We start from the raw sequence: 25,355 nt of genomic DNA, 5'->3' as shown, positions 1-25,355 counted from the left end.
CTTGATATTAATGCTTATGCTTAAATACAAAGTTATCCTACAGTCTTGCAATGCATTCAGAAGAGAATAACTGATCTCTTCCACTTCAGCAAATTATTGGCCCATCTAGGCAAGAAATTGTCAAGGTTTCCAACAGAACACAGAACAGAATTCATGCTGTCAAATCCAGTAGGTCTATCTTTCCCATTAGCAAAGCAGCTCATGGATCACCTTCCCCTTATAACAACTAATTCCATCAGTGAAAATTAACATAGCTCAATTTCCCAGCCTGCTGACTGACTGATTATCCAGCATTTGAAGAAGGTCCAGGCTGTCATTGTAAATTCTCTTATAGATATAGCACTTCCATTAGCTCCCTCCCATGCGGGTTCCATGAAGCCCAGCAATCCTGCAGCTTGTTGCAGGGGTTCCCTAACAAGATCTCTTAATTATATTCATGAAATTGTTAAATTTGAGACAACAGTGTAAAGTTAAGCTGGAAATACAGTAACTACCCCAGATGATACTTCTGGGATGCAGACAACATATGCAACAGTTCAGACACAAAAGCAGCCACAAGTGTATGTGTGTTATGCAACGAAACAAGCAGGACCTACAAAACCTGGATATATTTTTCTCCTTAAATTACCAGAACCAGATGACTGAGCCAGGATTTTGCCACCCAGCTTAAAGCACCAACCTCTACTCTGCTTTTCTCAATACCTTTCATGAGTTTCAGCTCCCTACTCACTTTGCAGCATTCCCACAGAGATCCCCTGAGCACAGGCAGGAAGGCTGCCCCAAATGCTCCTGTTTGCAGCTCCTTTCTCCTCCATGTACACCACCCAGGTTCTGTGATACACTGAGTTGCACAACCAGAAACAGCAGCCTCAGAACTAACAGCCTCCCAGTTACCTGGAAAACATAACTGGACACACAGTGGAAGCACCCAACTTAATCCTTCACTTCAGCTAACTGCGTGTACAGCCCTAAGACCAGGCAGCTTGAGTCCAAGCACACACTGAATATAGCGAATACAGTGCACAGCACTGAAATGAGCACCTGGTGACACACCAGGTGAGTGACCCTACAGCGACACCAACAACGCTGTCTGCCTGGGACAGGGAACAACCACACACAGCAGACCCAACAGCAGCCATATCCTGGGACAACCCAGCTGGGACCCAACGCTGCTTATTCTGCAGTCTCCACACCTACCAAGTGTGCAAGAAGCCCAGAGCTTCAGCTCCTAAAGCAAAAGGAGCTGTTGACAAACAAAACCAAACCAGCTTCACTGCTGCACTGTTTCCCAAACAGCTCCGAGTTATTTACTATGTGCTCAAGCAGAAGCACAAACAGGGGATTTTTGAGGTCTAGAAGTCATGATGTTTCTGCTTAACGCATGTAAGCTGTTGGCACTAATTATTTCTAACAAAAACGCTGACGGCTTTTATTTTTATAGAACGGCATGCAGATCTTCGGCATTTCTTTCGATCTGAGTTCGGAGGGGGATTCAAACGCTCTTTTAAGGTTGCAGCCCTCAGCAATGCCGACCCTGCAAGCAGATCTCCAGCCCTCCCCGTCCTGCCCACAGCTCGCTGCGGGGCGGAGCTGCACGGAAAGGCCGGAGCCGGAGGGAGGTGGGCAGGCCGGAGGGGAGGGCCTGGTAGGCCGCGGGCCTGGGGAGCCAAGGGCCGAGCAGGCCGCGGGGCCTGGAGAGACGAAGGCCGGGTAGGCCGCGGGGCCTGCAGGCTTCAGGCCTGAGTAGGCCGCAGGCCTGAGTAGGCCGCAGGAGCTCCGGCCTCATATTAAATCCTAAAGCAGCACCGAACCTGCTTCGTTGTGTCACTTCACTCAGCACCACGTGAAATAAACGTCAGGGTGCGGTTTGCAGCTGGAGGCTCAGCCTCCCATCGTTGTTGGCACGCTCGGGTTCCACGATAAAAGCCTGCAGACATTTTGTCTTGATAGCTGATGAACATCAGCACATTTTCAAACGAGTTGCTCCACTCTCTCCTCCCAAATACCAGGAACAATTAAAAGCCCAAGTCACATTCTGGCTCTAAAGTACCGGGTCAAATAATTTCAGTAACTCAAATGCATCAAATTACTCGAAGTATGCCCTGTTAGTCACGCTGCGTTGATGAAACCTATTTACTGGAAAACCAAGTGAGAAATGCATACCAAGAACGAGTAACACTACATTACAACTCACACATGGATGCTCGATTCAGTGCTGGAGCCATGCCTGCATGCTTCCTTGCAGAAAAAGATAGTTTGAAGATCTATGTGTCCAAACACACCCGAGCGAGGAAAGCTGCCCAGCTCCAGCAGCACAAAGCATTCCATTCCAGCCCTGGAGGTTGAAAATATATCTGACCATAAATAGCACAGCACTCCGATAACCATGTTGGGGCTGCTGGCTTTCTTTTTTTTTCTCCTGTTCCTCCCATTCTGAAATATTACAAGATTTTAATTAACTTCTATTTCCAGAAGCGAACAAACTAAAAATATATTTAGATTCAAGGCAGTTCCGTGCACTTCACTGCTCACATCACTGAAATTTCGAGGCCTGTGCGTGTTCCATGGTGGAATTATAAATTACTACAACTTGTGCCGAGATGAGTAAGAAATATTGTGAAACCCACACAAAAGAGAGCAGCCAAAAACTGCTTGCTTGACAGAACTCATCTTTAATTAGGAGATGAACAGTCGCAACAGAAGCTTCTTCATTGCATTATTAGATTCATTTAAATAAGGCACTGCTTGTCACTGAGAACTCCAGATTAGGGGAAAAGCAGCAAAATCACCCAACTACTCTGAACACAACAGGAAAGAGAAACAATTAGAGGTTCACTCATTTTGCATTGGCATTTGCACGGCACTTGAAAGCAGTGAGAAACAAATAGTCTGTGCAACTCTCCAGTTTGCAGCTAGGCACAGCCACCATGGCACTGTTAAGTATTATGGGAGACTGCAGACATGACTTGAACAAAAGCAGTACCAATGTGACCTTAATATAAAGCTAAAGGCAGTCTTCTGCCACAACAAAACGGGGTAGATGTGTTCTGTACAGGACAGCAGATGAGTAAAATGAACTGATGAGATAACAAATGACAGGCGGGTCAAGAGGGACACAGATGCAGCAAGTGGGCTACTATTAGCAACCAAGAAAAAACACAGACAGAAGCCTTCCAGCTCATCATGCTGCCCACAGACTGCAGCTGCAAGCACACAGCCCTCCGCAGGCTGCACTAATCCAACATGGAGCCCAATGGCCCCAGCACTGACCCACTTAAAGAGCAGTGTCATCTCTTCCCCACAGCACAGCACACAAGCTCAGAAAACCACCGAGATTTTCCCCCTCAAATAAAACCCCAAGTACAGACTGATGACAACAGCTTGCAGTGCAAGGTGTGGATGGAGAAGCAGTCAGATGAAGGAGGGCACCAAATGGTGTGGATTCCTGGGAGCAACACACAGATCCCAGGAACTTGCAGCAAGTGCACCAGGAGGCGAAACTGAGCTGGGCAATAAAAGTTTCCATGTTATTTTTGTAGTTGTCTAAGGCAGCAACCACAGCTGACGCAATGAGTCATGGAAGAACCGTTTGTGGCATTATTAGCTTTAGATTACTAACAGCTTGCAAGCAGAGCTTCTGAACAAGAACACAGGGAATTTAGGGCTGGTGTTTGTTGAGGGGACTCGACACTGTTCCCCATCCTTTAAACTTTCTCAGTGACTTCAGTGCTTGGCTGGTCCTAAGAAAGCATCAGCACATACCTCCAGCCTACCAATGGCCCAGCAATATCTCTACTCGTAAGTGGAGCATGCCCTTCATTTTTGCCTTTAGGTCAGGAAACAGGGTAGGCAATGCAAGCCACCATCATACCTCTTGATGGATCAGCATATGGATCAATGCAAGGCACCAGCCCCACAGCAACCAGAAGTGCTGAGTCAAGAGCTTAATCAGGGTGAGATCAATTCAAAAATCAAGGAGAGAAGTAAAAAAATAGATGCTTTTTCACAAGCATGGAAAGCCAGCAAGGCTCAGATGGTATGAGAAGTTAGCAGTGTAAGGATGGTAAAGAGCATCCCAAACATGAAGATCTGCCTCCATGTAAGGAGCTGGGTGGCATTTCCTGATGATGCAGGTAGTCGTGGCCATCTATGAGGAAAACTGTTCTCTTTTGGAGTTGCCACTTTAGCAAGATCTATTCAGCTCTGAAAAGCGCTTCTAACAGTGTCTGTTAAACACAGATTCAAAACAAGAAAACAGAAGAGGCGAGCAGTGCACATGGAACATACTACAGCCAACTGCAGCTCAGTCCTTCGCATCCCTTCCCTGTCAGATTTCAGATGGAAAGGTTTCCGTTTCCCTGCAAACAGTAACATTTGGAAGGGGCTGAAGAAAAGCATCTCTAGAAAGTTTCATCCACAGTTCAGTCATTCAGCCCCAGCCCAAGCAAGTGCCTCAGCTATTTTCCATGACACAAGCACTTGGGTTTTTCCAAGAGCTGATGTCAGGGCTTTCCGTGGAGAAAGAGCTGCATTTACAGGGCAGGCAAGGAAGGAGGGCTTCCCCTGCAGCCATTCTCAATGTGGCCTTTGTGCTGCTCTGCTGCTGCAGCCAGGACCCTGCAAGAACTCTCAGTCCCCTCGAAAACTCTACAAAGGGGAAGGGACAGAGCCATTTTCAGCAGCCACTCCTGACCAACTTCCAAGGCTTGGAAGCATTAGCTTTCCATCTCCAAGCCTGGAGCTGCTGCCTTCCAACACAAGGACATCGATTGTTGAGTGCCTGCAATTGGGAAGCAGCAGACAGACCAACCAAAAGCAAGGAGGGGGGCAGTGGGAGGAAGCATAAGTAACACCAGTGGCTCCAGCATCCACTTTCAGGTTCAGCCTAAACATAAGAGTCAAGCAACAGGGAGATTGCTTGTTCGTTTGTTCGTTTGCTGCAAGGACTCATTGCATTACACACGTTACAGAACCGACTGCATGCAGCAGAAAGGTCAAGCCTTGCGATTCCAGGAGTTCTGACCCACTTTTCTTATGTAATTATTTTTCAGTAGGCTATAGGCAAACACTGAGAGCTCAAGTTTGCCTGGAGGAGGAAAGGGAGCTGAAATCAGTGAGGCACGGCAACAGCAGAACAGCTCCAGAATGGCCTTTCTCTCCCCATTTTCATATCATCTCAGCAGTGTGAGCTCTATGAGGGAAGCAAACACAGCAGAGGATGCTCTGATCACCTAGAAATCCCTTTGCCCACAGCCTGCTCTGCTGTGCAGGAATGCAATAAAGCAGCGGCGGGTTGTTGCACAGACAGGGCGTGACGCTCAGCATCAACCTGCCTCCGTAAACTGGAGCTAATTAGGGGGGAAATGCAATGTTTGCTCTGCCTGCCAGGAACTGCAGTTAAGAGCTGGAAGCAGCGCTGCTCTCCGCCTCCCTCCCAGCACTCCTCCTACACGGAGTCTGGAGCAGCTCTCTGGGCAGAGGAACGCAGAAATCAAAGCGAGAGACAAAGGAACACGGGCGCTGCCTCAGACCATTTTATTTTCCTAAACCAAGTGTGGAAACCCAACGCTACGGAGTGCCCTGGGACTTCCAATGCATGCAGAAGGCTCAGAGATCACTCCCAGCCTGCCCAGCCCTAATGCATTTCATTAGGCACGCAGCCCAGTTCCCTATTAATGCCATACCCAGCTCGTGGTCGGTAAGAACCAGCAGCAAGGCCGGTGTGGAAGCACTTCAGCAAACCAGAAGAAAGCAATGAGAAAAGGAAGAGAATAAAACAACTCGGCTCATGCAATACAACTGGAACCGTAGCTTTCAAAATACCGTAACACTAACTCCAATTATCCAGCTCGAAGTTTTGCAAATCTATGTACAAGGTTCAGAGCCACATTTGAATATTTGGCCCAGACTTTGCATTTCTGGGGAGTGAGTGAGCACAGCGCCTGGCACAGGAATACGGCACCTCTGGAAGAACAAGCAGCTCCCAGGTTCTGGATACCAGGAAGGAATGGTTCTGTTTTCCAGCTGCTGCATGAGGAAGCATTAGGAGTCCTGCTAAAACAGACCTGAAATAAGCATCAGATACATGAACACATGGATCTGCAACACCTTGACTGATGGATTTATGTACTTAAAAGGAACGAACACATCAGTTTGTCCAACCTACTGTACAACTCTGTTGTGTCATCGTGTTACTCCTATAGTATAAAAGGTCAGTATGGATAACATCAGCTCCAAGAACAGCACCGTGACGTGGTTTAAATTTACCTTCGATTCTCTTGTCAGCTCCCTTTAAAGGTTAATGGGCATTTACTACCTAGAAACATAACGCCAACACCTCGGGCCCCAAACCTGCCAGCTCATCAGAACCAGGAATCTATCAGCTCCGAGCTATAAGCAGACACTCAACCAAAAAGCATTTGCAGCCTTTGCTTCTCCCACCCAGCCATGAACCTTTGGCCAAACTACACCCATTCTGCATGGGATGTGCACGCAACGACCTTTGCAAAGCTTCTGTGTATTTGCCAGCTGCAATAAACTCATTTACAGCTAATACGTCTTCACCTGCCCAAAGGCAAAGCGTTCCCAGTGGCCCAATATACACCAAGAAAACAAATGGGATATACACAATGTATTAAACGAAAGCCATAGCACAGAAATCACTACCACATCGTTACTGAACCTGAATGGTGTATTATTAGTTCTCACAGTCCCTCAGAGCTTCTAATGTAGTTAATTCTCCTGGTGAAGTCTTACTAACGTAGAGCCCAAACCAGGAGCCCAAACTGCCTGAGACTACATTAAAACCATGCAACTGATTGAACATTGGTGCAGCTTCTGGTTTCAAGCACCCATGGAAAATGTGACTGCGTATCAAGAAGTTTGTCACAGCTCAAAGAGAAAAACGTGTGATGTAAACTGAACTATAAAGAGACCAGCTCTGCTGCTGAGCAAAGCTGAGGTTATCTCGCTTATTTACATTGCTAGGAAAAATGGAGAGATCTCTATGAGACACAAACCCACTTGGTTCTCCCCCCACCCCCGACACACGTCTCACCTCTGAGCACACAGCACAGAGCTACTCCATGCTCACAGCAGTCAAAGTGATGGCATTCACAGTGACAGCCGTGGCACGCTGTGCCCTGGGGTGCTGCATCCTGCCCTGCATTACAGTGTGAGCACACAGCTGTAAAGGGCTGGAGCAGCAGCACAGCACTGACAGCACCAAACCCTGCTTCTCCAGCTAGAAAATGGAAGGGGAAAAAAAAACAACAGCAAAGCTACCATGCTTGTAAAATGGCTCGAGATCCTGAGAGCGACGTCTGAGTCAAACACATGGCTATTAATAGGCCTCCGAGTGCATGTGTTAGTATTAGCCTCCCGGTTCTGTTAAAATAGAAGAAGAAAGCAGTGACTTAGGAAACCCACCGGTCGTCACAAGGCGATGGCAGCAGAACTCCTTGGGACGTGGCACAGCAGAGCAGAGCTCACAGAGCTACTGGCGACCGCTATCAGCTCTGCTCCCTCCCCACCCCACGACGAAGCCAGGAGCCTCCTCCCTCCCCATGGCACAGAACCACCGGCCCCCAGTGCCAGCAAGCTGCCCTCCAGCAGCGATGACAAACCCCAACCCTTTCACATCATATCTTCATACCCCGGCTTCCACGGAAACTATTGCTAATGGGGAGGAGGCTCCCGATGCTCTCTTGCTGTATTAACAGCCTCTGTTCTGCACCAGAGCACTGCTCAGAGCAGCATTATGACTGCGTTCTACCAATGCTGTTTGCTTTGTATTTATATATATAAAACACAGCACAAACACAGAAAGAGAAAAGATCAACAAAAACCATTTTCAGCACGAAAAAACCATCTCAAAGCTGGTTTCCTCAATGCCGATATGTAATATCAACATGCATAAAATGTCAGCTCGTCAAAACCACATTGGTTCATTGAAAGCCAGAAGGTTCTGCTCTGATGGAAAGGGCTGGGGGGTAATTCAGCACTGGGATCCAACAGGATGGGTGACAGCACCCACAGCTTCCTCCCTCGCTGCCAAACCTTTGTTCCTGAGCTGAGACACCAAGGTACAGATCCTCCTAACATTGTATTTAATTGGCCATTTTTACAGTGAAAATCTAAAAGAAGAACTGAGGTTCACACAGCAGCTATTATTAGAAAGAAAGCAAAAAAGCCCCACGAGATACAAACCTAAACCTTTCCCTCCCTTCTTTTTCCAACACGTTTAAAGACAAATCCTTCCTCCCTCCTCTGCATTCAAGGAACTGCTCCCTCATCTTTCAGCACATCCACGTGAAAAGGAACAAAGACTCCACGTTACCTGGTTCACCAGCCAGGCTCAGAGCACAGGGAGATCCCAAAGGCCCACATCCAGGGGGAGCACGCTGCCACCCAGCCCTCCCCATGCACCTCCCCTCTTGCAAGCTCTCTGATTCCTTGCACGCTCACACATCCACCAGCAGCATCGCTCAATTGCTCCACTGCTGGGATGGAACAAACCCCTCCTCCTCCAGCAGCAGCAGCATCCACCCTTACAGAGCTGCGTGCAGTGGGGATAGACAGTGTGTATATATACCATACATATCCATTGATGTCTATTTACATACACCTTTATGTGCATGTGTGTGTAGATGCATCTATCTCTGTATGCATATATGCATACACATACATGGGTGAGAATGGAAGCACGCCTGCTGCCAGCCCACGAAAGGAACCCAGAGGTCAGAGCAAGGGGCAGCAGGCTGGCCAAGCCCTGGGCAAAAGGATCATAGGGGGGAAGGGGCTGTTTTCTTTTTCTGCCCCAATAACCTAATGAAGTTTGTGAGCATTGCTAGCGGGATAGAAATTTCTTCACGCTACGCTGTCCGTTTGTGTTTGATTAATGTAAATCTTCCCAGCGCTGCAGCCGTGCCCCAGGCAGCACAGTGCTCACAGGCTGCTGGGGAAGCCACATTCCTGGGGTACCCCTTTGCTACAAAGCCATTTGTCTCGTTTCTATTTTCCATCCCATCTTTAGAGGTTTCAATTGCTATTCCTGCTTCAACACAACCCCCTTCCCCAATCACAGCGGCTATTATAAAGATCAACCCATAGTCAATCGCTGTATTAACAGCAATCCCTCAGATCTCACATCCCTCCTGTGCTGCCCCATGCAATGCCAAATATAAACTCACAGCCACAGCTGCATCATGGCTGCAATTACGCAGCAGCCAGGAAGCAAAAGACAGCAGCTCCTGCTCCTATCTGCTCCTATCTGCTCCCTGCTTCTACTCATGCACTCATTCCCCTACCTCAGCTTGCTTTTCAGATCCACACGGCCAGTATTTGGTTTGAAAGCATCCAGGTCAATGCACAGACATACACAGTGTGGATACACCACAGTGCAGGGCTGTGCCTTCACCTCAGAGGGGGACATTTTCAGTCCTTTAAGCATCAGAACTCTCTCTCTCTGGCATAAACACATGGGAAATAAATGAGACTTCCATTGGCACTTGAGCTCCAGTTCTCCTGCTCGCTCCCAATAAGGATGGGCATGTTAACAACCCATTTTAACACAGGATTATAACCCAGTGGGATCACTGCAGGCTGAAGCTTCACTGCTGGCTGGGGCTTATGATTTTGACTATGCATTTTGATTGATGTTTTATCTGCAGATTTTGGGGGGGGGGTTAAAAAAAAGCAACACAATGCATTCCTTTCAAGTACAGCCCAAAGCAGCTGCCAGGAAACGGTGTAAAAACAAGAAAGGCTCAGGAATGGAAGCTTCTATCTCGTTTCCTACTCCGATCTCCCAGATTTCCTTCCCTCCATACTCTCTCAGCCACAGGACATAAGAAGAAAACAATCTGGAAAACACAAATAAATAGATCTTAGAGCAAAAAAAAGCAAGTAGGTATTTAGAAGAGACAGCCAGGCTATGGCTGGTCCCTGCTCTAAACTTACCTTCTAGTCTCAGATGGCAGAGGAAAGAGAAAACAGAAGGGTGATGGCACTTTCCACACTATTAAGAAAGCCAACAGCCAAACACCTCTTAAGAACATAGAGAAGAACAGCAGATGCTCACTTAGCCAGTGTAATAAAACATTAAGACAGTGAAGTTATTTCAGTGCTACCACAGCCTTTGCATTCCAGGTTTAACATTCCAGGGTTTTCCTATTTCTGTTCCACTGTTCTTTGGCAAATAACCCCGACTGCAGTCCCTATTCCTTCGCTTACGCTCTATTGATTAAGGAACACATTTCCTCTCGCCCATACACAAGCCACACACCCGCAAAGAAAATAAGCAAAGCTCTTCTTGTTGTTAACTAACAGCATTAGCAGCTCTCAGCTGGTTAGGATGGGATATGGTAAATATTTATGCAGAATTCACAGACCTTTACCCCAATAAGGAGCCAGACATGGGAAAAGATCAGCTTCCCAGAGCTCCATCCAGCGGAAGCAAAGAGGTCCCCAGAGGATGGATGGATGGATAGATGGAACTGCCACCAGGAGCAGCTCACAGCTGTGCTTCCATACAGCCCTGAGCAGCTGAAAGAACCACCCTGTGCATCAGCTGTGGTCTCAGAGGCTAATGGTGTGCAGCAGCAACAAGCCCACTATGGGCTCAGGATGCTGGTTTCTTGTGTATTTGCCATAAAGCAACAAAAGCTGGCCCTTCCCTTCTTTAATGATCAGGATCTTGTAAATGTGAAGGTATAGATACACAAGAAATCCCGCGTGTATCAGCAGCACGCTGCAATAACACAGAGCCCAGCCGATCACCTGCACCATCTGCATGCATCTGAGCAACAGCTGTGTGCTCCGAATAGCACGCTGCTCTGCAGCATGCAAATAGAAGCTGCCATGTCACAGGCACTGCAATGGAGCGTGCAAAGGATGGAGCAGTGCAAGTCAGACATACAGAAGCTCCCCCCAGGAATTTCTGCCATTCAGAGCAATTTCAGGAGAGCTTACAGCAGGTAAAGCAATAACTGCACAAAGCAACCGCTTCCCATATGCAAACATCGCGTCGTTTCAGCTCCTTAGGAACATGCCTTCATTTACTGTAACTTAGTTTGAAAAATAGGAAACTGAGGTAGAGAAACAGGAAATTGTTTCTGCACTAAGAGAACAGGCCAACAATTGCTGAAGGACAAGCACAGCCTGGATTGTTTGAGCAGCCATTGCATCTGAAACCTGGACAGGGCAGAAAACAAGCCATGGGTATTTAGCATATATGATGCAATTGAATGTGGTAAAGCCAAAAGACCTGCAAGCTTTCAGGATTCAGAGTTGTTTGGCACCGTTACCTGAAAGCTTTCAGGGGCCTGGTCACAGGATGGGAAGCCCCAGCAGATGGATGCCCTTATGTTCTTAATGCAGCTTCAGGACTCGCTGCTTGGAGCCCAGGGCACCCATGGGATGGCAAGCAAAACCCGAGCTCAGAACTGCTCCAAAGCAAACGTGGTTCACAAGCAGCTGTCAAATCTGCCCAATATGGGAGGAGAATTAAACCAACCAATCTGCAAAAGCAAAAAGCAAAGGACGTTTCAAGAGCCCCAATTCTTCCCATCTCTCAATGCCTGCTCTGACTCCTGGTGTAGGAAAACGGGCTACATGGAGCTTCATTTAAAGGTCACACTGTTTCCTTTCTTCATCTTTTACCATGAGCGATTTTAGAAGCCACTCAACATCTCAGAACGGCACATATAAACAATTCCTGCTCATCCTGCCTTGAAGTGCATTTAACCAATTCCCACCAGCATGAAATCCCATGGCTGAAAAACAGCGTTATAACCCAAAGACAGCAAACCCCAATCTAAGAGCACGGCTGCAGCAGCCGATAGCACGGAGCCGTGGTGTGCTCTAGAGCAGGAAGCTTTTGGCAATAAATACTTTGAGGCCTAATAAACTGCATATCAAGAACCAGGAAGAAGCAAAAAAAAGCTTGACTCATTCTTTCCAAAGGTTTCTGCAGTTTCATTTCATGGCATTTCAGCTCTCATCCGTCTCTGGCTTTACCCTACAATGCAACCCCAAAATTAAAGGATACAAACAGTGGCAAGGTGGCAATCCCACACAACAGCATTTAGAATCATGGTATTCATGACAGCAGGAGACAACCGAACGCACAGCACCAATACCTGTATTCACAGCCCCAGGCTCTGAAGACGCATAGATCCATTTCTCAAGGGCACCGGAACCTACTTCACTCCCATTGCTTCAGCAGCACAAGGGAAATACAAGCACTGATGTTCAGAACTCACACTATTTCCAGACACTCTCTGTGAGCTTTGGCTCATTTTGCCTGAGCTCCCCCACAACTCATTTTATTTCACAGCCCGCCCTATTGACAATTCCCCCTCTGCCCTCCAGGCAGCGCATAATGAACAGAGTTTTCCAGGGCTGTTCACAGGGCTCACCCTGCCCCAAAAGCAAAGCACACCATGCAGGGGGGCAGAAAGAAAATGAAAGGCTTGGACGTGGAACTATGAGAGCACCTTGTGCTTCTTGCTTTGAAACCCCAGATCAGGGCTGCTCATACAGCATCACCTCTATGGACATCTCCCCCCAGAGATGGGGCTCATAGGGTAAATGGAACATTTCTCCATCCCCACCCCAAAGCAGGCACTGCTGCTGCCCTGCAGGAGCTCTCAGCTCTGCGGGGCCAACAGCCAAACTCATTCCAACACAATAACTGCAGTCACTCCTCAGATAACATTTGTTCAAACACATTAATAAAAAAAGAATCATTTCCATTAAAGCAGTGAACGCATGCAGCTTACCTACAGAAACATCATGCTTGTTCCTCTTATCAGCTCCATCTGAAGGCCAGCCATGCTTGCAGATAGCACAGCTCCCAATGTGTTGCATCAAAGCCCTCCTCCCCAGCCCCATTGCAACCCATGAGCTGGGCATGCCCCCTGCTTCTGCAGCCATTTCCTAAGCCAAGAGCATAGATGTTGTGGGAGGGATTGCTGGGCTTGAAAACCAAAAGGTTGGAGGAAAGGGGAAGGTTCTGCAGGCAGCCCCAGACCCACAATACAGCTGTGTGCCAGCAGCCCAGGGCAGTGGGAATCCCCTCATCACACTGAGCCCAGAGCAGCAACAACTCCCTGACTGCATAATGCTGAGAGAAGTGTTTTCCTGGCCCGAACCAGCTGGGTTATTGCAAGCAGAATGCAGGCACAGCCCCAGCTCCAGAGTGGGAGTCAAAAGCACTGCACAACAGGTGCAGGCATCAAAACCCACAGCTAACGTCTCATGGACGAGTGCGAAAGCTGATAATAAGCCTACAAAGAGGAAAAGGGAGAGGTCAAGGTTTGCTATGCAATACATACAGCTGAAGTTGCACTGGTTAACATCCAAAGTAAACAAAATTCCAGAGTTTAAAGCGAGCACCAACATTCCTCCATCTTCCCACTGGATGAACAGAAAAGCATGAACAGAAGAGCACGGCTGCTTCTATTTGGGGGGGACTGGGGTTTTTTTGGATGTATTATGGGGTTTTTATTCCCATAGCATAAGTGGGCAGCACACTGTAGAGAAAGAACTTCAGAGAGTGTAAAACTTGGGGCTATCCAGCACGTTGCAAAGGGCTGCTGCTGAGGAGGGGGTATGGCAGCAAGGCAATGGGGTGGACACAGAGCAAAGTGCACCACCAGCTGCTTCCCTTTTGCTGCTGCAGGTTCTGCATCTCGCATGCAACAAAGGCATCTGTGTTAGCAGCACCTGCAGACAGCACCACAACCTTCCTGATGCACACAGATAGAAACAAAGATGATCCCACAACAACTGCAGACGGCTCTTCCCGCTGTGTCCCCATACCACCTCCACCAGCCAAAACGATGGAGCATTGCTTTGCTCAGATCTCATCTGCACCCACACCAACCACTTCCGCAGCTGAAACCGCAGGGACTGAGCAGGGCAAACCACAGCCCATTGCTGTGTGTCAGCAGGCAGCAGCACACGGCCAGCTCCGAGACCTCTAAGCTGTCTAAGAAACTCTTCTCCTCGTCACATCGCTGCCCATCAGTTCACATCACACAAATTCATCCTCTTCGTCCTATCACGGTTCCCCCAGCTTTCTCAACCAGGCTGGATGGCTGGACGCCCCGTGGCAGCAGAGGGAAACATCCCTTTAAATCCGAAACAGCCCATAACTTGCTGTCGGCTGAAGTCATCATCTAATTTCGGACACCGCACAATAATGTTTCAGAGGGCGGAAAAAGCCGTCCTATCTGTGCGGATCAGAGCCACACCTCCAGCTCTCAATGCCCCCAACAAAAGGGCCGGAGCTCCTACTACTGCTGCTACCCCAAGCAGAACAGCTTCAGAAGGTCCTGAGCACACCCACAGCCCCTCCAGGAGCACAGAGGTCCTCCCAGCACCAACCTGCAGTCAGCACGGCTGTGCTGCTGGCTTTGGATTGCAGTTCTCACCTTCCATCAGCAGCTCCTGGCCCTGTGCTGTTGATGTGTGCTTCTAGAAGGCAAAGGCAGGCAGGAAACCTCTCTCATATCCGGCAGCTGCCACCAGTTCTCCCATTTCTATCCCTCTCACTCATTTCCTATTGACTTTCTCATGTCTTGCATTGCAGCTTTTTCCTATTTCCTTTTCTCCTTGCTCGTTATAGCTTCCCTCCTTCCATTCTCTCCTCCTCCTCCCATTCCCAGCACCTTTGATCTCCACACCCCCCCCACCCAGGATGTCCCCAGAGCCCTCAATGCCCCTGTGCCATGCAGTGCTGTGAGCAGCCTGCAAGCACACTGCCCTAACAGCCATCAGATACTTCATGCAGGCTTACAGGTTGAAGCTTGCACATTTATGGGAGTGGTGGACCTGATCCTCTGCCTCCCTTGGATCAGCCTAGTGCGTTAATAGAGATGGGTCTTCTCTTGCAAGCTGGGAAATGTCCATTTCCAGCCCTCCTCCAGGACCACAGCACACAGCACTTCACCTTGCACAGGTCGCTGCACCTTGCCCATACCTTTGGATTCTCTCTTAGGATCAACATCAACACCAAAAGTGGCTCTTTGGGTCAGGTCATGCAGCTTTTCCTATGCTTTATATAGCCCTGATCATAAAAGGTTTGTTTTACTGAAGGCCTGAAATGAACCCAGGCCCAGGGGCAGCTCCAGGCCAGGACACGCCGTGCTATAAGGGAGGGACACGGCAAACCTCCAGGAGGACACTAAAGCATCCAAGTAACAAATATGACAATGATTCAGATAGATTACAACCGAATTATTTCAAATACAGGAACTCACACGCTGTGCCTGAGGGTCTTTTCCATCCATCTCACATGTTCAACCCCATTCATTAGCTTTGCCAGTGCCTGAGCAATTGAACCAAGTACCTTCACCGACTGACATCAGCGTTGTCAAAACAAAGCCTAAAATAGCTCAGCAGATCATTTCTAAGCATCTGCCAACCAATGGAAACAGCATCGCTTCTTACTCCACAGCCTTACGGATGGGCACGGGTGGGCTCCTGCCTACAACTCTGCAATAGATAGAATACAGAGAACAAACCCAAAAAGGATTCAGGGCACTCACAATGTACCAGCGACATCGAGGAGACTATTTGTGAACGTCTGTGTCTGCCCATTGTTTTGTTTATGCTATTAATAATGATGCTTACATTTCAACATGAAATAAGGACGCTGCTTTTTCCTGCCATTTTCACGTATTTATTTTAATTAAAGAAGCAAACCTTGTTTCTTCCTGCCTCTTTCCTCTAAAAGTTCTGCTCCTATTTTTTGCCTCTCGGTATCCTGCCGTGTGTTTTACCCTTCATACATTCCTCATCAGACACCGCAGGCTTCTCATCCCTTTTCATTTCAATAATAACTTTGCTGCTCCCTCCCTCGCCCTCACTCTCAGCCCAGTGTCTCTCCACATCCCTGACCCTTCGTTTAATCAAGCTGAGACATGAACCAACGTTTCCATTCTTTAAACACGGTAATTATCCAGAACAGGGCTGCAAAAATAGGACACATAGAAGCATCATCTCTGTCTGCAAGAGAAAGACCTGCCTTTCTCCAAGGAGATAAAGTGGTATTGGACAGAGTGAAGTTAAGGAGCCTCAGCTGTGCTTTTAGCAGCACCTCAGCTCACCCAGCCTAGAAGTTCAACTGGGACTCTTGCTATCAATTTTCAGATGGATGATAGAGGTATTAGTGAGAAACCTGTGGGCTGGAGACCTGATAGCAAAAACCTGAGCCTACCTTGGCCAGCACACATCCCAGTGACCACAAGGACCACCTGGATGTTTGAGCAGATAATGCAGACTCCAAAGGCAAACACTGCTTCTCTTGGTGGCACTTTGCACAGCTCCAGGCTGCAGGGTGGGCTGAAGGCTGAGAGCCTCATCATGACCCTAAAAGATACAGCTATGATATATATAATACAACTGGTACAGGTGAGTAGCACTGTGCATTACCTTCATGCAGGCTGCTTATACTCAGAGCCTGACCCACAGCTTTGCAATATGATAGGGAACAGATTAAGGAGTGAGGGTGGTGCTCAGTGCTGCCAGGACCAGCTCTGTTGCTCAGTGTGTCCATTGCTGCTGAGCTGAACAAGGCTTCCAACAGCCTGACACTGAAGCAGCTTTTATCCAGTGCTGCTCCCGATTCACACATCCAAGAGCTGTAACAGAAGTTGTGTGCACGCAGAATTATACAATGGGGCTACCACGAAATGCTGCTCCTGCCTCCACCCAAATCATCACGACGCCCACAGCTCTATTCAAAACTAGAAAATCAAGCTCACCTCAACTCTAGTAGGGAAAAAAAAAAAGCCTCATAAATTATGCAGCATCAAGTGGGAGCGTTTGCTTCTCTCCTGGCCAATAGCAAACATCAGGCAGCTTCGGTGGAAACAAAACAAGAGTTTTGTTAAGTTTCTTAACTAAACGTTCAGTCATAACATCGAGGTACCCGGTAATAACTCAGCACTGCAGCTCCCTGTCCAGCTCTTCCTCCTGTCCCATAGACCCAAAGGAGCCCTTCCCCCACCACAGAGTTACAGGAGTCCCAGTGACACTGGGGTCTTACAAACAGCCTCAGACAGGGAAAGTGCATCTCGGTAGATAAGAAGCAATTAGGACCTATTTTAGTACCAAGTGAGGAGCAAATCAGCAATTAAAAGCCTCCCAGGGGTAATTATGTGTAAATTCTACCTCTCCTGTTTTTCAGCCATAGCAACAGAAACTATGGGGCTGTTATAAATAAAACCCATTGGAAGGCAACTGAGAAAGGCTCCCAGTGCCCCACAAGATGCTCTAAGAGCATCCATCCTTCAGAGAGCTCCAGCAGAGAGCAGGGGTGAGTCCTGCACCCAGCAATTGCTTCACTCTGCAGCACATTTAGAACTATTACAGGGAGAAAAAAACACTGTGAGACAAACATACATATATATTAATGGCACACTAATGTTTCTTCGGTGTCATAACAGGATATAGCAGCAGCGTGATCATCCTTCAGCAACCAACCAGAGCCTGCAAATGGCTGAGCTCCATCCCAGCCCAGCACGCCCTTGCAAAGAACACAGCCCTTATCTCACCCCTCCATGCATCACCAGCAATGCCCCAAGGCAGCACAGTGGGGCAGCCCCCTCCCCATGGCACACAGCCCCCCTCCAGCACTGGCAGCCCAATGCTGTACCCACTGTGGGGTCCTCAGAGCACAGACTGACCCCATCTCCAACCCCAGCACTAGAAATGCAGCCAAGTAATAAGACAGGAGCACAGCAAACCCCTCCTGTATCCAGAATGGAAGAGAAGGTGCTCTATCAACCCCTGACACCTCCTGTATGTCCCCTCAATGGCCCTGTTTTCCCTCATCAACTTTAAGAGCCCAAGTGCAGATGCCCACCCCAAGACTTACTGGCTTAAGAGAAATGCCACCCTCTGAACAAACACAAGCTCAGCAAGGAGAGTATTACATTAAGAGGGTGTAAGTGTTTGCAAACACGAAGCGTCAGAGCAGTGAGGCTGCAGATGAACCGTGAGATCCGAGCTGCTGGGTTATGAAAAGCAGCAGCTGAGAAAGTCAAAGAACTTCCTGAGAGAAGGAGGAAGTGAATGTGAGGGCTGGGAACCCTGCACTGCTCACACCACTGCCATCATGGGCTGCTTTCTGCTCGTGTGTTCATTTCTAACCTCTAGAATTACTTTATAAGATCACCTTCTATCTCCAGCAGCAGAGGAGCTGGTCAGGAATGGCCCCTATCAGACAATTTCAGTCTCAGATACTGAGATCCACTGGGAAAAAGAAGCAAACACCACGAGACCAAATAGAAATCCCATTAATGAGAATGCCATTTATCACACCACCAGCAATGGCCATTTTTACTTCCCTTCTGATTCACGTGTGCTTTACTGCCATACATCACACCACCTCCAAGAAGACACAGGACACACTGAGGATGGGACAAGTGCAACCTGCTGCCTTATAGGTTTGTGTAGACTCTTAAGACAAGTATTCAAAGCTCACGTGGAGAAAAGAGCAGGCCCTGTGTTATGCTCCAAACACCTTTGGCACAGATGCAAGCTGAGTTTTGTTGTTATGTTCTTAAGGCAGCTCCCAACCTGAGGAAGGTCACTGATAAATAAAGGGAGAATTAACCCCATCACATGACATGTGCGGCTCTAACGACACCCAAAGCGTCAGGTTTATTTCTATTGCACCTGCTTTCTATTCCACCCTCGAGAGCCAGACGTAAAGAGGCAATACAGATATTGGGCACCTTACCTGGCATTAAAGGTCCTCTGAGCACAGCACTGAACACAAACATCCCCTCCACGTGACCGAACGCAAAAGGAAATGGAGACTTCTTCCCCCCCCCCCCCTTTTGGGCTGTGCTCCGTTTTCAATTTGCCCATTCCAATTCAATAATGGAAAGTATTTTGTTGTTCCCAAGCAGCGAGTTCAGCTCTCCATCCTCACGCAGCGCTCAGCCGCCCTGCTTATAAGAATCCCAATGCTGCTCTAACCTGTCTCACACATGTGATAGCAGCCTGCAACTCAGGAACACATACCTGCCTATATTAATACATATACACTGTGACAGAGGGGAAAAAAGGCTCGGTGTCTTTATCCAGCTCATCTCCCAGCACAAAACCCATCAGAAGGGACACATGTGAAGCATGGATGTGGCCCCCAGCTCACCACAAGCTCCCTATGGCACCTATAGCCCCATCCCCACGCCACTGATGTGTCTTTGAGATAGAAAACCCATTCTTCCACCCTCCCAATGATAAGCTATGGAAGGCAGGAGGGGCACAGTGCAGCCTCACCTGGGCTGACCCCAGCTGCAGCAGGGATGGATGGCTGCACATCTATGGGCAGCACTCAGTGCTAGTTGCTCTACCGACTCTATAAGACACCAAGAAACAGCAGGACAGAAGCCCTACACATCCCAAAGCAACCCCTATAAACCCCCCATCCCATCTCGCTTTCAGAGCCCATCTTTAAGCGCTGTCACCCGAATCAAAGCCCGGAATAAGAGCGATTCCCAACTACTGACCTGTCCGTGGTTGCGGGCTGTGTGCCACTCATTGGAGCCTCTGCCCAGAGCTCGTGTTATCCAATTTACATGGTACGATCACTGCGGGGCTGTCAGTGCGGCCCCCGCACTGAGAAAAACACCTCAGAAAAGGGCAAAAAAAAAAAAACAGAAAAAAAGGGGAAAAAAAATAAAAAATCCCCAACTTTTGGCGTACTAAATATCCAAAGGGAAAAAAAAACAACGCCAAACTTCATCAAAAAGCCCACAAACAAGGGAAGCTCCGCTCGCTGTGCGGTGCTCCCTGCAGGCCGCCCATACCCGCAACCGCCCGCCCCGACCCACCGCCCGCCGGTCGGCCCGAGCGGGGCGGGCAGGGCGGGGGGGGTTAGGCCGCTGCCTGCCGCCTCCTTTAGGCCCTGGGGGCCATGGCCGGCTCGTAGCGCAGAGAAGCCCGATGTCCCCGTTCTCTTTTCGGCCTGTGTTTCTACGGGCAAAGTCCTGCTGGGCTGAGGGACACACAGCGAGCCGCGCCCCTCCTGTTCCGGCGGCTGGGAGAGACGGAGCCTGCGCTGAGAGAGGTAAAATAACTCCTCCTCCGCTGTATCCCTCCGCCTGCTTAAAGAAATCCGACTTGTCATATTATCTGGGTAATTATCTCCAAAGCAACCTTCAAAGTAAAGCATAAGAGGCACGAAAGAGTCATTTTGAAGATGGAGTTGAAATAAAACTTTCTGGAGAAGGAGATGATGGAGATTTCTTTCGGTCCTTGTGAAGTATGGCTTCCTAAATATAGGTAATTCTGCAGCTTTCTGGTTGGAAATGGAATGGTTTTGCCCCAATTCGGGGTGTTGAGGATGTAGGGAGAGAAGTGAGAGGTGCCGGAGGATGGGAGAGCTTTGTTGTTTTGGAGAAGTTTGGTGTAAAGAGGGGAAGTGGGATGAAATCATGGTGTAAATGGTACTGAGCAATCTGTGCTTCCTTCCCCGGCTTCCTTTTGGGGGGAGAAAGAGGAAAAATAGGAGAGTGCTGACGTGAATCCATCAGAACCTCCAACACTGAGAGCCCGTACCCATTACAGCTCATTTCTGCACCTTCAATGCAATAAACCCCTCTGTGCACCCAAAGAGGGTTGGGAGATCCATCTCACTGGTTGGCATTGACATATTAGGCCTCAGCACTTCTTTATTGCTTTAATTCTTTGGGGGGAATCAATAAGCAATTATGCTGGGCGGTAGCAATTCGAATGGATTTTGGTTTGTGGCTGCAGTGCCCCACAATTAGGGTTAGTGCTGCCATCTGAACCTGGACCCCCATTAAAGCTATGGGGCTGAATCCCAGCACTCTATCCCAGCTATTAGAGCCTGGAACATCTCAGCTCAGGAGGAATGCTGAGTCCTATCAACTGCCTTAAAAGGTGGGAAGATAAGGACAGATCCATGGGGGTCCCTCATATGGGACTGTGTGGGGTTATCAGCAGAGCTGAGCAGGCTCAGCATCCCTGCTCGGCTCCGGGCTCAGCCGGGGCCCTGATGCCACCTGCTGGGGGAACCTTGTAGGGCCGCTCATTGCTCCCAATGGAGCTCAGTGCGCACCGATAGGGGTTGGCAACTCTATGAGGCTGTTAGAGCCCTGATAGCTTCACGTTGTGGGGTATGGCATCGTTCTAACATGAGGACGATGGGCTAATGAGAGCAACCTGGGGATAAACAGCTCAGCTGTGTGTGCAGAGCATCCCCTGCAGACCTCAATGATGGACAGACAGCTTTGTAAAGCAACGTGCCCTGACACAGAGCTGCAGGTCTCATAGCTGAGCTCCATCATAAAAACTGAAGTCTGACTTTTGTGCTTTGCTCAGATTCCACACCAGCATCTCATGCTTTAACACAGCCACACTGTTTTCTTCCTATAGAGACAAACAGCTTGTTTTTCATCCAGCCCACTGGAAATGCATACAGGGCCTCTCTCTGCTTTAAGTCACTGGGACACACGCAATACTTTGCTGCCTTTGTTGAGGCACAGATAGGCTAATCTACCCAGGGCTTCCACTGTGACAGCGTATTACGGTGCCTAAACCTGGATAAGCCACGCCACAGCGAGTGTTTTTATAGCACTAAGCTTTCTTTCCACATCAGCATAATTAAAGCAGCAGCAGCATGTGTAAGGGCAAAGCTGCTGTGAGCGCTGCCATAGTCTTCTTGCTGCTGCTTGAATCAATGCTCTCTGATTGGAAAAGGGATTTATTACTGGGGTAAAACCCGGGGAGGAGAAAAATAATGTTATTTCTCATCAGTTACACTGAACAGACCTTCACCTTCTGACATCAAACACGATTTCCAATGGCAACGCCAACCCGTGCAGCAACACAAGCGCGGCAGAAGGGCTGCAACCCAAAGACATCAACCAGATTCCTCATGTAATTAAATAATCTTTATTTTATAAAACATCATACAAAGCTTCTACACCATTCACTGGTGGAACATTAGTTGCTATTACACAGTAATTCAAACACGAGTTATTATTTCACGCTAGTTCTGCAGCTCCCTTTTACAGCCTGCAGGTTGGCCTGAGGGCAGATCCCACCCTGTGCTCCATACAGCTTTGTACTTCTACCTTGGGGCTGGGATTCCATGCTGGAGCCCAATAGGCAGATGACAAGCCTTGCTTTGTAACATCTCACCCTAAGCAGCATATTTAGGGGATGTGTTCTGGACATTCCCTCACCACACATCCCTGGATGTCAAAACAGATACCTACAGTCCTAGGGAAGAACATCAATGCTCGCTCTAACTGCAAGTCCTGATGGGGCTCCTGCTAAAGGATAACGCTGCTCACCCAGAGAGCTAAAGGCAGGAATGTGTGGCTGGAGAGCTTTAACAGTCAGGGTGAAGAGGAGGGAGAAGGTCCCCAAAATGCTCCACATCAAGGGTGGCACCTTTTGGGTTCAGAGCACCAAGTCCTGCAAGGCGCTCACACTGAGCAGAGCTGCTGAGTTATCCTTATGTTAGCAAATAAGTGACAGAATGGAGTTAGGAAGGGTAGCTCAACCACTTCTCCCAAAGGAAACACTGGGATAAAGAGCAAAGTGGATACAACCATCATTTTGTGTTTCTGTAGCACCTCTGGAGTAAAGGTCTGAAAGTGCACAACAGATGGAAACATCACCCCTTCCCCCCCATTCACACATGGGGAAATGAGGCACCGGGTTAGGAAGTTCAGTGACTTGCCCAAGGTCACCCAACAGGCTGAAGGATGAGCCAGGAACCCCAGCTCCCATAAAACACACCAACCTGCTTCTTCCTAGCAGGACAAAGTGTCATCTAGCTGCCTAGACTGTACAGAACACGGAACACCAACATCTAGTGCTATATTCCCATTTCTTCCAAGATCACACCAGTGCTGAAGGAGTGAGCTGCTAGCACTGCTATGCACACCCACGCTGCTGGACCAGTTGTGTTGAGGAGGTAACAGTAGCCCTTCTTTCCGTCATATAATTTAAGGTGTGCTTACACACGTGCTGAGCCAGCCTCTGCCAGGCCAAGCATTGCAGATCCCATGGCATAGCTCCACCATTACATTTCAATGGAGTTATGCCAGGAATAAGTTTGGCTCCAGAACTGCCAACGTGTGCTGGCTTCTCTCCCGACAGCGGCATCTCAGGCACGATCCCCTCCTTGCCAGCCCGTGAGCTCAAGGAAGTCCTTACTCAGCATCAGTGGCTTTTCAGATGCCCGTTTGTTCTCAGGCTCAGCTCCTCACCCCTCTGGCTTCTCCACGCGTGGTATTTCTTCATGCTCTTCCTCCGGGCAAAGCGGCAGATGCTGACCATGAAGACCCAGGAGACAGCGTACATGATGACACCACCCAGCTTGATGTACCAGCGGGGCTTTGGCGAGGCCAGCTCGCAGTACATCAGCCAAGCCCCCACCCCAATCCGCACCCCAGTGAATAGCACCACGAAGAAGAAGTCCACCATGTCCCCAGCGAGGCTGTGATAGCAGCCCATCTCCTTGAGGAACCAGCGAGCTTGGAGCAGTGGGTTGGTGATCTCGCTGCCAAAGATGACTGCGTTGACTTCGGCGGCCGACTCACCGAGCGCCAGCGATGCGGTGATGCCCACAATGCTCACCAGGTGGTGGGCCAGCATCAGGGCACCCTCCGTCTGGAAGTACACACACCAGCAGAGGTCGAAGAGGAAATAGCCCAGGCTCAAGCACAGCCCGTGAACCTGCAGGGTTGTGTTTGGGGATCCTGCAATGAAGATTTAGGGCATAGCATTAGGGCACAGAGGGTACGAGGTGGGATCTGCAGCAGGAGGGATCTGCACCACAACTCTTGCCACTCACCTGGGTGACTCAGAGGCCAGGGGCCGTCGATAAAGCCAATGTAAGCAGAGAGACACGTAGCAAGGATGCCGTGGGTCAGTGTGACCAGCCTGCAGCTCCATTCATAGCTCCGGTGCTTGTAGCGATGGCAGAACCAGGCATAGAGGGAAAGCCAGGCCATCAGGCTACAGGCTGCCCGCAGGGGCAGGGCAAGCAGCATCCTGGTATGGGGATGGAAGGACAAAAGGCATCAGGAGCTCTAAAATTTGATCATGTCAGCACTGGACATGCTGGGATAAGCGGGTGCCCCCACATCATGTGTTGTCTTGCTAGATCCAATGCTAACTACTCTTCCCACCCCACTGCCCCCTCCACAGGGATGCATAGGGGTGGTGAAAAGAGGAGTGAGATGGGGCTGAGCTCTCCCACCTGTGGACCTCACACCCTTTTTCCTGGCACCGAGACCTTCAAACCTGTGAGATGCCAAAGGGTTATTAGCAGTGATGCCCACACACCTGGAATACGAGGTATGTATAGTTCTAGCTGAGAGCTCAGAAGGAGCTGAGTCATGGCACCTCTTCCAGCCGTGTCACAGCTGTGTCACCGAGTGTCACCGGTCCCGTTGGAGGTGAAGAACACCGGGAAGACCGCACGTGGTGCGGGGTCGGGGCTGACTCACAGCCGTCCAGCCCGGCCTGTTTTAAGCGTCACCAGCAGGGCTCGGGCGGGATAAACAAAGCCATTATGTTCTAATGGGAGCACGGGGAGATGAAACACGGACACGACGAACCGCTCCGACCGGTGACAGCAGCTGAGCTCGAGGCGTCCGGGTCAGGGTGGGTGAGGCAGGAGGAATCCAGAGCGACGGAAGGGAGCGGAGCATCGGGAGAAGGAGGAGCGACATTTACACATCTCCCTACACCCAAAAGGTGGGGGCTTCTTCCAATCATGCCTCAAAACTAAATGTTTGCCCTTAGGATACACGGCACGTATTGCATCTATGAATTACACCTCCGAAAAGGGCAACATCCTTTAAAAAGCGCAACGATGACATTATTATCCTCACCATTTCTTCAATAAGAGGGTTGATTCTATCAGCAGCGCTGGGAGGAAGGGGGGGGAGGGTGAAAGCAGGCTGTAGAGCTATTAAACGCATCTCAATACCCGGAGGAGCCCAGCACACAGCCGCATCGCTGTAGAACAGAACCCCACAACCGGACCGGACCATCCCGGAGCCCAACACCCACCTGCAGCCCCAGCGCTGCCAGACCCACCGCTCCGAGCGCCGCCGTCGCGGCAATGGGGCCGCCGGGAAGAGGAAGCGACGACAGCGGGCGGGGGGCACCTGGCGGCGGGGAGGAGGGACGGCAGTCGCCGCTGGAAGGGGATGGGACCGGCTGTACCCGCAGGCTGAGAGCGCACAGCCCCGGCATCCTTACCGACATCACTACTTACGCTCCTCGCTCTGTTGGATAGCATCCTTCCTCCGCCTTTGCTGGACCAGCTGTAGCAGCCCCAATAA

The 25,355-nt window shown here is 49.4% G+C and overlaps 2 protein-coding genes across 20 annotated transcripts in view; both read right to left on the bottom strand.

The window, feature by feature from the left end:
- Positions 1-20,057, bottom strand: part of ARHGEF12 (Rho guanine nucleotide exchange factor 12) — a 59,761-nt gene extending 39,704 nt beyond the window's left edge. For 4 of the 18 annotated variants that reach the window (XM_015884042.3, XM_085526089.1, XM_085526091.1 and 1 more), the window contains exon 1: positions 19,530-20,057. In XM_015884042.3, the coding sequence (XP_015739528.2) occupies positions 19,530-19,561 (32 nt within the window). In that variant the 5' untranslated portion in view covers positions 19,562-20,057. Of the gene's footprint in view, positions 1-2,194; positions 2,344-5,962; positions 6,049-7,284; positions 7,353-7,428; positions 7,526-8,338; positions 8,501-12,140; positions 12,197-14,391; positions 14,489-19,529 lie in introns of those variants that run through there. The other 14 variants (XM_085526084.1, XM_085526085.1, XM_015884041.2 and 11 more) reach the window with 9 other exon arrangements.
- Positions 20,058-21,923: 1,866 nt separating this feature from the next.
- LOC107324291 (TLC domain containing 5) lies at positions 21,924-25,134 on the bottom strand. 2 transcript variants are annotated; one of them, XM_015884212.3, is made up of 3 exons: positions 24,349-25,134; positions 23,855-24,054; positions 21,924-23,759 (listed from the first exon to the last, which is right to left on the bottom strand). In XM_015884212.3, exons 2-3 carry the CDS (start codon positions 24,051-24,053, stop codon positions 23,221-23,223), a joined length of 738 nt encoding a protein of 245 aa, XP_015739698.1. In that variant the 5' UTR covers position 24,054; positions 24,349-25,134; the 3' UTR covers positions 21,924-23,220. The 2 variants fall into 2 exon arrangements, with proteins under 2 accessions (XP_015739698.1, XP_015739696.1); XM_015884210.3 differs by having other exon boundaries at positions 25,081-25,134.
- Positions 25,135-25,355: the final 221 nt, after the last annotated feature.

This window comes from Coturnix japonica, chromosome 34 (genome assembly GCF_054131305.1).
Source record: "Coturnix japonica strain WE chromosome 34, WE-NBRP24, whole genome shotgun sequence".
In the NCBI taxonomy this organism is placed as follows: Eukaryota; Metazoa; Chordata; class Aves; order Galliformes; family Phasianidae; genus Coturnix; species Coturnix japonica.
Note: the sequence above shows the minus strand (reverse complement) of the source record. Positions and strands in the feature narration are given on the sequence as shown.

Excerpts from the sequence above, each read along its gene's own strand:
- LOC107324291 (XM_015884212.3), bottom strand. The coding sequence starts at position 24,053 with ATGCTGCTTGCCCTGCCCCTGCGGGCAGCCTGTAGCCTGATGGCCTGG. Across the intron at positions 23,760-23,854 it reads CTGGCCTCTGAGTCACCCAG|GATCCCCAAACACAACCCTG; the intron begins GTGAGTGGCAAG and ends TCTTCATTGCAG.